The sequence below is a fragment of the Sebastes umbrosus genome, chromosome 19 (assembly GCF_015220745.1).
Source record: "Sebastes umbrosus isolate fSebUmb1 chromosome 19, fSebUmb1.pri, whole genome shotgun sequence".
Classification (NCBI taxonomy): Eukaryota; Metazoa; Chordata; class Actinopteri; order Perciformes; family Sebastidae; genus Sebastes; species Sebastes umbrosus.
Genome location: NC_051287.1, coordinates 22,551,349 through 22,564,142, shown reverse-complemented (window position 1 = coordinate 22,564,142; position 12,794 = coordinate 22,551,349). Strand labels below are relative to the sequence as shown.

At 41.0% G+C, this 12,794-nt stretch overlaps 2 protein-coding genes across 2 annotated transcripts; one reads left to right on the top strand and one right to left on the bottom strand.

Annotated features, from left to right (window-relative positions):
* Positions 1-5,411: 5,411 nt before the first annotated feature.
* Positions 5,412-6,369, top strand: LOC119478261 (proteinase-activated receptor 3). Its single transcript, XM_037752876.1, has one exon. It carries the CDS (start codon positions 5,420-5,422, stop codon positions 6,296-6,298), a length of 879 nt encoding a protein of 292 aa, XP_037608804.1. The 5' UTR covers positions 5,412-5,419; the 3' UTR covers positions 6,299-6,369.
* Positions 6,370-7,157: 788 nt separating this feature from the next.
* Positions 7,158-12,726, bottom strand: LOC119478260 (endothelial zinc finger protein induced by tumor necrosis factor alpha-like). Its single transcript, XM_037752875.1, has 2 exons — positions 12,333-12,726; positions 7,158-10,411 (listed from the first exon to the last, which is right to left on the bottom strand). The coding sequence occupies exons 1-2, from the start codon at positions 12,529-12,531 to the stop codon at positions 8,781-8,783; spliced, it is 1,830 nt and encodes a 609-aa protein (XP_037608803.1). The 5' UTR covers positions 12,532-12,726; the 3' UTR covers positions 7,158-8,780.
* Between the last annotated feature and the right edge of the window lie 68 nt (positions 12,727-12,794).

Here is a 12,794-nt window from a genome sequence, read left to right as displayed (position 1 = left end):
GGAGTGTGCGCGCATGCACGTGGGCCCTGGAGACCGCGGCCAACACTGTTTTGCAAGACGGGCTTCACTAGATGTAACTTTGCGGTTTTGGTGCTTTCGTGTAGTTTGTGTTGGAGTCTTGTCTGTACAGTGTAGCCACACACGAGCGCGCATATGCAAGCGTGCATGGGACACCGACCCGGGTGATTTATACGTGTAAGAAGTTACAAACAGTCCCTTAAAGTAAAAAAAAAAAAGATGGATTTTGGATCACTTTAAACTAAAACAATGCATAAAAAACACAAAATGTACGTTACAGAAATTGTTTTAAGATGTCATATGACAATTTATTCTAACCTTGAGGCTTATTTATAAAAAAGAGCAAAAGAAAAGCGTATTCATTGTATTTTTTTTACATCAGTTTCGATCAAAAGGTCTCTCCGTTCTCAACGTTAAAGTAGATCAAACCTAAACTGAGCAGCTCTAACCCCTCAGTGGTTTCACTTCACTTTTTCCGCTTCCACATTTTGATGTGCATGAGTGGCCGCATGAAGTGTTTGCAATTTCATACAGTGTCTCCCTTTGGATTTCAATTCAAGAGCTGTTTTAAAAGAAAGAAAAAACTTAACTTTCCATAAATAAAGACTTCGTGAATATCCAGGATGGTCTGCTCTGCTTCGTTCTGTTATGAGTTCCTGTCATGAATTAAGGAAATGTCCCTAGATAGGGAGAATGATCTGATGTAATTCATGCAGCACATTTCCACTTCGCCCTCAGATGTGATTAGCTCGGCTCCGTTTTAATGAGGAGTTCAACTGGAAACCTGCACAGTTGGTGCAGTGAATCATAGACGGGTGCTGCCAAGAATGATATAAACATTTATCCTACAGCTTTAAAGATTTTTCATAAATAAACCTCTATTATATACTGTATCATTATAAGTCTACTGCATGCATGTTGGTTGCCAGCTTTTTCATTACAGCGATTAACATGTGATTTGCAGTTCGACATATTTAAAGCCCTCATACATATACTGTATAAGGCCTACACATACATACACATATACATTAAATCTGACTTTTAAGATGTGTACATACAAGATAATTGTGTGACATCACAATTTAAAGGTGTTAAATACGGGATTGGGAGCATTTCTATTGCCTCGCAACGGCTCTCAACATGGCAGCTAACGGTGCTAACGGTGCAAACAATCTTTGTGCTACTATTTGTGATTTAAAAATAATAATAAATGCATAACTCTAATCTGCAAATATGTTCAACTGGGATGTGAAATTACAAGTTCAGGAAGCTCCAATGATCTCTGAAACGGGCCTGTTTGAACAAAAGCAGCTTTTTGCTGCCGTGTGTGTGTGTGTGTGTGTGTGTGTGTGTGTGTGTGTGTGTTTCTGCTCTGATGCAGAATTTACCAAACCTGTGAGAATCTTCTCTAAGGACGGAGACACGTCTTCTCCTGTGAACCTGCTAACACCAGTACAAACAAGTTCAGAGACAGACAGACACTCAAAGGTAAACAGACATGGGTCCAGTTTCATCAGTCCGATCGTCAAGCTGTTCAAACAGCCTGAAACACACACACAGAACAACACACCGTAACACTACAACACACAACATAACCTGCAGTACACTGAAGAAGTAGTCAAGAGGCCTTTATTGTAACATGATTATATAGTATAATATACTGACTATGTTAACGTTGATTGGTGATGTTAACGAAGTACTGTACTTAAGTACAATTTTGAGGTACTTTACTTGAGTATTGCCATTTTCTCCTACTTTACAAGTCAGTTCATAGGGAAATATTGTACTTTTTACTCCTCTAGGCTCCATTAATATAATAACTTTAGTTGCAAGTTACTTTCCAGATTCAGATTAACAATAGAAAAATATAATGAACAAGTAAATTATGATATTATTATATCAATAAGACTTTATTGATCCCAGGGGGGAATTCACAAGCTACCAGTTGTGGAAGAAGTACTCAGAACCTTTACTTAAGTTAAGTAATGTGTAGAAATACTCAAGTAAAAGTCCTGCATTCAAATCTTACTTGAGTAAAAGTACAAAAGTATTAGAATCAAAATATACTTCAAGTATCAAAAGTAAAAGTACTTATTATTATGCAGAATACATATCATATTATGGGATTATAATTACTGATGCATCACTATATGCATCACATTAATATTGCAGCTGGTTTTGGTGTGGCAAATTGTAAATACTTAACTGCCGGGCAGCTTAATCTACAAAAAATATATCATCATTTATTCGTTGATTGAGTTATTAATACAAAATGTAAATCTGTAAAGTAACTAAAGCTGTCAGATAAATGTAGTGCAGTAAAAAGTACAATATTTCTCTCTGAGATGTAGTGGAGAGGAAGTATAAAGTAGTAGAAAATGGAAATACTCAAGTAAAGTACAAGTACCTCAAAATTGTACTTATGTATATATATATATAAACCAATAATAAAACACAATACATTATTCTGAAATGGGCCATTCTGTAAAAGGAGTACTTGCACTTATGTTACCTTAAGTATATTTTGATGCAAATACTTTTTACTTAGGTAAAATGTTGAATGCATGACGTTTACGTGTAACAGAGTATTCCTGCACTGTGGTATTGCTACTCTTAAGTAAAAGTTCTGAGTACTTCTTCACTGCTTTTTACTGTCTAATAAAATAGGAGTCAAAGGTCAAAGGTCACCTGTGAGGTCATTCAATAAACCTCAAAAACAGAACTTTCTGTAGATGCATTGAACAAGCTAAGACTCAGATTAAATACATACAGTACTGTGAGCGTGAAGTGTGAGGTGATCTGTAGTTCTCAGTAGAGACACGCGTCCTTGTTCTGCAGGTTGGGTGCAGCCCAACCCCGCCGACGGACATCACACCTCGAAACAATGTCTGCCTCACGTAACATATTACACATCGTTACACTGAATTGAATCAGAAGTGATTTTCTGGACTGTTGCATCAGTTGTTTACTGCCGATTTTCCGTCAGGCACCATTGGTTCGTTGCATCATTGCCAATCGGAGTGAATGGATGATGGCTTGCCACAACACGTCTTCCACACGAACCTGTTTTTATATTTCACTGCTTTCTCCCCCACAAATTCACTTTCACACTTTCATGTAATTCATCTTCATCCTTGTTATATTTTATTTCTTAATTTTAAATGTGTGATGGATGTACACGGGGGCCAAACAAGATATTTTGGTATCCAGAGGGAGGTCCTCGGCTTCCACTCCCTGGTCTCAGTGCTGTGATTGGATCCCTGCAGTGTTGGGTCATTTTCCAAAAGATGTTTTCCGTTATTCATTTTGAGGTGGGGGCACTGGGACAGACGGAGTCACACAAGGATTAGGTGGAGGAGAGTGGGGACACCAGTCACTCTAGGAAGGTGCTGCAGTATCCTGTTGAACGGGTGAGTCATTTTAACTCCTGACCTCTAAATTCAAATAATGCCATTTTTACATAAACGTCTTGAGTCTTTTACAGTGGCAATATTTTGCATACTTAGATAGTATGTTCTGCAGGAGACAGGGCCCTCATTATAGTCAGGTTGCACATTTACATGTCACCCTTAGATACAGAGATAATGGAATGAGCCGCCTGTTGACATGGTGGAAACATGTTGGAAGAAATGCAAACAATTCATAAAGCCACATTCGACATGCTGCCATGTCACTGTGCGGCTGTGAACGAGTGTGTGAAAAGGAAATGGTTTGAGGAGTCTGTAGAGTCAGAGTGTGACAGAGAGACAAAGATAGCTGAGGGTAGATCAGTTCATTAGACGACTAAAGGTAAGAGGCTTCACTTAACAATCAAAACTACATAGAAAAGAAATTAAATTTTATAATTGCATGAGTCCACTTGGTGTGTGGTAGTTTGTTTTTTCAAGTCCAAGTACTACCTGAGTGTACTTTATTTATTATTATTTTTATTTATTTATTTTTATCTTCTTTTCTTTTCTTGTCTTTTTTCCCCCCTTTTTCCAAAGTTAATTTTGTTTTTATCGTTTTTGCATCGGCAATGGGTGAGGATTGGGTGGGAAAAATACCATAATATGGAGGGATCACATTCACATTTGTGCTTTATTTGTATGTTTCTGTACACCTGATGTTACTTCCAATAAATTATTACGGGGAAAAAAGTACAACATGAGTGAAAGCTGTTTTTTTCTTTATGTTACAACTTTTGCTCCAACGGAAAATAAAGCTTTTGATGCAGACTGAAATATAGTTTGATACCACAGTATTATATGTTTTTTCTTTTTGACCCTGTGCATTAGCTGCTAAAATATGCATTTTTCTTTATTACTTTTTCTAAGTGAGCATGCCTCAGACTTCATTCATTTTTTATTGTTTTACTGTGGTCTACAGTGTCATTAATATGTTTTGCTCGATGAGTGATGAGGTTTATTTTACAGAGGGTATTTAGGGGAAGTACATTCGTAAAAAACAAAGTGTGATTCCTGATAAAACTGATAAGTCCCACAGTTCACACAGAAGTTAAGCTCTGGTAATCAAATTTCAACTGTATAACTGCAGTGAATCAGTGTATGTAATAATATTAAATGACTGGTGCTTTTGTACAGTATTTTATCAGATCACTTGACTTGTATATAGATGTTGTATTTTATTTTATTATTTTATTCTTATTTTATTTTCAGTCATTAGTGTTTATGTAATATTTATATATACACCTACTTTTTCACAACTTTTGTAAATAACAGTCCTGCCTATTCCTCACCATTATCTGTCCAGCTTTGTTGTCCTTGTCACTAGCTGTTAATTCTATTCTGTGTAAGTACATTGAGAGATGCGTAAAATCATCAAATTCATTTCACTCAGGTTGAACAGCCAAGTTTAGCAACTGTGTCACTTCCTTTAGAGCATTTCAAAAACACATCACACATATTGAAGTAATGTACAGATTAGAAGTGTAAATAAATATTACAAATATTAATTTTTAATTAATAGTTTACACAGAAAGATTACTCCAATTTTATGCATATGGTGGTGTGTTATTTATGCAACAGTTTTCCTAAAATTAGATTAAAATAATTGAAATATATTGCCTTTCTTACAGTATCGCAAAATATAGCGATATATTTAATCGTCACCCATTTATCATGATACGTACCGTATCGCCAGATTCTTGCCCATACACAACCCCAGTAAAGATACCATACATAACTCTAGTAGAGATACCATACACAACCCTAGTAGAGATACCATACACAACCATATTTGCATGCTTGATAATGGACCATTGGATTATCTTTATTGACCTTTATCTCATAGCTAACTCAGTGTTTTAATACTATGTCTATTGTTTCTAACAGCTGAATCTGACATGTGTTTATCTAACAGGTCTTTGTTTCTCTGGCAGGTGTCCTCTGATCCAGCCGTCATGGAGGTTTTCTACATCAACTCCTCGCTGCTCTTCGTCTCCCACAGACCCCTCAACTACACCGACAGTGAGAGGACGGTGTACGAGCGTTGCAAAGACATGCCTGCTGTTATCATTTGGTACCTGGGCTTGCAGTTCATCAACATGTTCCTGGGCATTCCGGCCAACCTCATGGTGCTGTGGCTCATCCGCAAGAACAAGGGGGACTCCTCCACCTCAGATATCTTCATCTTTCATCTGGCCATTTTAGACGCAATCTTCTGTCTCATCCCTCCCCTTGAGCTGGCCAACATAGTCTTCCTCACCACCAGCAGCACCTGGTACGTGCTGCGCTTTTTCTACGGCATCAAAGACTCCTCGCCTCTCTTCCTCTCCTGCATCTGCCTGGACCGCTACATGGCCGTGGTCCACCCCATCACCTTCACCGAGCTCAAGGACCGTCACCACAGGGCGGTCTTGGCCATCATAGTCTGGCTGATCACCCTGGCCTACGCCGCCGCTAAGTGCGTGGGCAACATTGTCAATTTCGAGAAGGTCTTCACGGCGATGATCCTCGCGGCGTTCGCCTTCATGGTGTTCTGCAACATCGCGATCCTCTGGGCGCTGAGGCAGTCTGGGCCCGGCAGAGACGAGATGCATCCTGTGAAGAAGAGAGCCTTCAAGATGGTCCTCATCATCCTTGCCATCATAGTGTTCAACTACTTCCCGCCTGTCGCTCTGTTCCCCTTCCAGCACTACTTCTCTCCGGACGTGTTTCGCTGCTACATTCACTACGTCGCATTCGGCTTGATGGACTTCAGCAGCAGCATTCAACCGATGCTCTACCTGTCCAAGGAAAAGCTCAACTGCTGCCAGAGGAGCACAACACAAACCCCATAGAGATACATGTTGGTTGTTTATATAAATATATGAATGTTCTGTTGTTGTGAAATATAGGAGAATATATTATGTTCTTGTTTGTTCCGATGTTGGAAATGCTAATTATTAAAAAGATGTATTGTGTAGTGGTTCCCAAGGAGGGCCCCAACGATGAAAGTGTTGCCTGTTCTGAGGAAAAATTAAAATAGCATTTGTTTAGGTTTGCAGATTTCTAAAAAATAGAGCTGCAACAATTAATTGATTAGTTGTCAACCATTAAATTAATCCCCCTAAATAGTCCCCCATGAAAACAAGTGACAGTGTCTTCTGTGGATAATTAAACCAGGAAATTGTTAAAGATTATTTTTTCAATGTTTTGTGCACCATATATGAAATTCTGTTCATCTCCATTGTCTATTGAATCGTCACTCCACACTCTGTCAGCTAGTCTTGCATCTGTTTCAGAATGCTGTAGAGTGAACTAACAATCACATATAGCATTGTCATCTGTCAAAGCCCCACTACCTTACTAGTAAAATAACAAACCGTATCTACGAGCAGTAATAATGCTGAAACAATTGACAGCCGAAAAGTGTCCTATGTAGCAAGAAACCACCTTTGTGCACGTGTGTGAGGTGGTTAAACACGCTATAAATACTTCTACGAACAAACGCTGGGAACCACTGCATTATGCACGGGCACTCATCTATATACTATGTTGTATTTGCTTTTCTGGTTGCACTAAATATATAAAGACCTCACAGAATGTATTTGAATGTATTTGTACTTTAGGGAACATATAAAGCTTTTTTTCTCGCACACTGTGTTTCATTTCAAATAAAATATACCTATAAAGTATAAATCAGACGTACAAAAAATCTTTTGGTTAACTTTTCTCTTTAATTTAGACACAAATCACACAAATTATTGTAAGTCACAATAAAGCCCTAGCAGCACTTTAATATACATTGCTGTGCAGGTATATCAACCAGTTGCCACAACAAACAGTAGCCCTATCATCATAAACATGACATTTTACTCACGTGTGTGTGTCAGTAAGACATGAATCATGGTACGAGACGTGTTTCCTGGTAGAACAGTGGACAACCTAGAACAAATCCTCTAGAAGCTGTTTGACGTCAGCGTGGCTTACAAAACAATTATTCATTTACTATTGAAAGCTGGTCAATCAATACTGAACATTTTGCAGGAACATTATGGTCAGTAACATGATTACACAAATACATTCGTGTCAGTTCAATGGATCAGACTGCTGACTGTATAGTTAAAGCTATATACAGCAATATATTATTATATATTATGATCTTCACCTTTAGTCACTGGTGCAGTTCTAACTCTCTGGCTACTACAAAGTGTACACGTGTGTGTAGAAGCATCTTAATATTCTAAAACAATCATATTGTTATATTATTTACTGACCCCCTGTGGGAAAATTATATTTTCAAGGAGGTCAAAGGTCACGACCACAGAGCAGAAACCTGGACCCTGGAGCAGGGTGGTTGAAACCATCCTGCCAATCTGACAAGACATTGCATTCAATAACTTTTCCTTTAAAGCATTTCAAATTACCAACAGTTTGGTAACATACAGCATGTTTCAAAGAACAACTGATCTTTCAGAGTCCCATTAGCTGTCTCTTTACACTATGTTGTGAGAGAGAAGACTACGAGAGGAATATTAAGAGTTTATCGATCAAAATTAAATAATCAGAAGGTATTGCTAAACATTTGGATCTACTAAATCACAGCAAAGATTAGACAACAGTGTATTGCACTGTACCACAAACATCACATACAGTTTGGAGGGTGAGAGTTTGTTCTTGACCTCGGGGAACAGCAGTTAGACAAAAATATTAACTCACTCCACTTTATAGCTTTTTTTTTCCCGGAGCTTTCAACCACAGCAACCCTGTACTAACACAGCACAGGGTGGGCTGTGTTGGTCATGTTGTTTAAGGTACCAGAGAGACGGTGAAATACGATCCAGGAATTCCAGTGTGAGTAACAGATTTAACGCTTATTAGACAAAATACAGTTTTTAGCTGTATTACCAACACGTTCTCATCTCACTCGTCACATGCTGCCGCTTTGTCACGCCTCTTGGCGTCACGTTAGAAAACCACTTAGTTAGGTTTGGGAAAAAACTAAATGGTTGAGCTTAAAACTACTACGTTTGTAAAGCGAAAATTAAACGGAACATTGTGAACATGGGACACGAAGGAACAGACGATTATAACATGAAAGTGAAACTTATTACACAACTTTGATGAACGTCTCATACCGGCGCTAAAGGGTGCCCTGTGCGTCGGTAACGCACGCCGATGGCCGTTGACAAAGCGTTGGTATTTGACGCCCTGGGATGAGAACGGGCTGGTAATACTCTGCTGATGTAGGCCGTGAGATGCGTTTCTGAAAAAGCTAGTAAGTTGGCCTTGATTTAAGATTATTTTAATCACATACAGCACACATTCTCAGCTTTTACATTACTCATCTCCAAGAATTTGGTTCTGATTTTTAACAGTGTCTGAAAGCGTCTCCGAGGCTGAAGGTCGGCTTGTTTCGGCGTCGCTGGTCCTTCCCTCGCTCTGATCCTTCTGCTCCTTGGCCGCGTGCATCTTCAGGTGCTTCTTAAGGGACGACTGGTCCGTGTAGGTCTTCCCACACTGGCTGCAGAGATAGATCTTCTCTTTGGTGTGGACCAGCTCGTGTCTCTTCAGGTGACCCGACCTGCTGAAGCTCTTGCTGCAGAACGAGCAGATGTACTCCTTCTCTCCGGTGTGAGTCCTCTGGTGCAGTTTGAGGCTGCTGGCCACCGTGAACTTCTTGCCGCACTCGTTGCAGCTGTACGGCCTTTCTCCCGTGTGCATCCGCATGTGTATGGTGAGATGGCCCGCCTGGCTGAAGGTCTTCTTACACAGCTCGCAGCTGTAGGGCCTCTCGCCAGTGTGAATCCTGTAGTGTGTTTTGAGGTCGCCCAAGCCGTTGAACCGTTTCCCGCACTGAGCGCAGCAGTACGGCTTCTCGCCGGTGTGGATCCTCTCGTGTATGCGCAGGTTGCCCGCGTTGCTGAAAGTTTTGCCGCACTCCTGGCAGCTGTAAGGCCTCTCCCCGGTGTGAGTCCGCAAGTGGACTTTGAGCTGGTTGTGCTCGTTGAAGCGCTTCCCGCAGTGCGAGCAGGAATACGGCTTCTCTCCGGTGTGGACGCGTTTGTGTATCCGGAGCTGACTGGGATGGGCGTACGTTTTACTGCAGAGGTTGCAGCTGTAGGGTCTCTCTCCTGTGTGGGTGCGCTTGTGGGACTTGAGGAGGTCGGACCGGCCGAAGCGTTTGCCGCAGTAGCTGCAGCTGTGGGCCTTTTCGGCGCTGTGCGTCTTGATGTGGATGTTGAGCGAAGCTGCTCGACTGAATGTTTTGGGACAGGTGGGGCAGCGCAGAAAGTTGTTCGGAACCTCCACAAACGCATCTGCGGCAACAGCAGCGTTTTCTTCATTCGCCACTACTTCTGGCTCCACAACCTGTCTGCTTGCAGCCGCCTCAGGATCTATTACTGACTCAGGGTAATAGCTCAACTCAGGCTTAGTGAAACCGTCATTGTCATACTGCAACACCCCATTCTGCTCCTCTTCCTCCGTCTTAATGAACTGTCCATCCTGCATGTAAGTGTCAGAAACAATGGTGACCTTAACTTCACCGTCGCTGCCTCTGGGGTCTTGTTCGAGGCCTGTAGATGGCGGCAGAGTGGCATATGCATCGTCGAAACTAACTTCCGCGCTTTCATTTTTTATCGGCCTCATTGTCAGATTGAGGAGGGACGAAGGCTGGGAGAGGTCAATAGCACCACTTTCATCCAGGCCGGGCTCTGTTTTTACAGATATCATGTTTTGGGTGGACGCACCTACCTCTGCTGTGTTCACACATGGTGTTTCTACCATGTGATCAGGTTGCAGTAAAAAGGAGGAAGAGGATGCGCTCTCCCTCATCTTGTCCTTTTGCTTCCTCCTGAAGCTCTTCTTGTCACTGCTGCGTATGGACATCGTGAACAGGCCCTGGGTGGAGTTAATGGGCCGATTGTTCCACTCTGAAAACTTTTCAGTGGCATCTTGTTCATGAATATCTGTAAAAAAAAAAAAAAGTCATATAGAGTCATACATTATAGCTAAAGTGTTTGATTAGCTGTCAGTAGAACGATAAACTAGGGAAAGAACTGAATGACCCCGTGGAAGCAACAAAACAGCCTGAACGACCTCAAGTGACTTATAATTTAAAGCTGTATTAATTCATTTTTAGAGTTTTTGATTACATGACAAATGACAAAATTGCTCTGTTTTTGTCTCTACCTCCTGAAAGAATTATCTGCTAAATGCTCCACTATGTTCACAAGCTGGCTGCTAACTTTGCCTGTCTGTCGGGGCGACCTCCAGGTCAACAGATAGAGTGTGCTCTGCTCCCCATGTAGTCCTTGGCAGCGGCTGGGGTTCGATTCCAACCTGTGGCCCTGTTGCATATCATCCCTCCTCTCTTCCCCCTTTTCTGTCACTCTCCAGCTGCTCTAATAAAAGGCAATAAAAGCCCTACAAAATAATATATATAAAAATAAAAAACAATGAAAAAGTTGCCTGTCTGTTGTTTGGTGTTGGACAGAGGGTTTATCAGAGCATTTTTTCTTTTTTTTTGCTGAAATAACTGTCTATTAAAACAGGAAAAAAGGAGTGATGTTGCCGTCCAGAAAACAAAAACAATGACCTGAAAGACACTAAAATGCTCCATAGCGCTTTGTCACAGCGAGTGACCCCTTTGACATTACAGTCACTTGATGCAATTTTAATATTGAGACATAGATTAGTGCTGCTTTAACCTGTTGAGTTATCATTGTAAACAAATGTGTATTATTAAGGCTGAACTAAACAGATTATTTATTGCAATGTGTAAAAAAAAAAGTCTGGAACATTATCAAGATAATATCTGTTGTAATAATACTAAGGCAGTGGTGTTTATGTTTTTACTGTAGTCACACTGGTAGGGGTAGGTAAACACATTAATTGCAGTAGCAGTTATTAAGGTTCAAACGCAATTTGGTGCACACGGTTCTAGATAATGCAGTAAATAAAATAAAATGTGATTCCTATTTACATCTTCATGTACACAGATAGTAGTTTACTGTGTATTGTAGAATTGCCTGTGTTGTGCTGCCATCATTAGTATGGGCAGGGAGTGTGACAGTATTGTATTACAGTGTAATTTAGTACTTTATTACACTGTGATCCTTGAGCAAGGCACCAAACCTTCAACTGCTCGGGGCGCCTGTCAGGGGCTCGCTCTGACATCTCTCCATTAATGCATGTCTATAGGTCCTGTTTGTGCATGTGTGTATTTCAGGCCTGTGTGTGAAAAAATGTAATTTCCCCTCTGGGGATCAATAAAGTACCATTCTTCTTCTTCTTCTTCTTCAGAGGCAAATGTGACAGAAAACACACAAAACTCAATTGTTTTAAAACATAAATGTATTTAAATATGTTTAATTTAAAGATATATTCACAAAACTCTTAAAGTAAGGTACATATTACATATGTACATATTACATTTATTTATTGGCGGACAGCACACACTATGTTCACCCATTAACTCTGTATCTTTTATATCTCTATTATTGTTTTCATAATTTTTGTATACCTTTACCTCTCCTGTGTTTCACTCTGTTTGCTGATGTTGCTGCTTTGACACCTGAATTAAGGTTCATTTTATCTTATCTTATCTTAAAAGATAGGTACAGTGGGGGTCACATTTTTCTGAGGACAGCCGTCAGAAATGGTGACCTCATGTGTTGCTGGCTCTCTGCGGACACATTTCGGTGTAACACCTGCATTGTTTGCTTGTCTCCTCTCATCCTGTCGTACTGCAGCCTTTAATTTGTTGCCTAGGTAACGTTAAACGCACAGGTACAATGTGCTGACAATGCAGAGGATGCTCGAACAAAAGGCATGAAGCTACACTGCCTGCTGTCGAGATAAACACAGACAACAGTAGACAGCCTGTACCTTGTGCAGCAGCCTCGGGGCTCTTCTGAGCCAGCAGCAGCCGCTTCAGGCCCTCGTTCTCGGACTCGATCCTGTGTATGGTGCCCTGGTACTCGGACAGGGTCCGGTCCACTGAGTCGATGATGTCGCTCACTGTGGCTCTAAAGATCTCGTTCAGGGAGGACTCCAGGAAGACCTTCAGATCACTAGACGTGGCCATGGTAGACAGACCCAGCGGGCTGCAGCTGAGGACAACTCAGCCAGATGGTTTGTTCACGGTTTAAAGAAGTATCTGGAATAAAGAAGTGGGTGTGTGCGACTCTGCTGCTGCTGAGGTGTGCGGAACAAACAAAGCAGAGGCAGGCGCACGAAGATGACGCTTCTTTCTTCTTCTTTGGTGTTTATTGGGGATTGGCAAACCAGCTTATAGGTGCATTACCGCAACCTACTGGACTGGAGTGTGGAGCAGGAGATTGGCAGGAA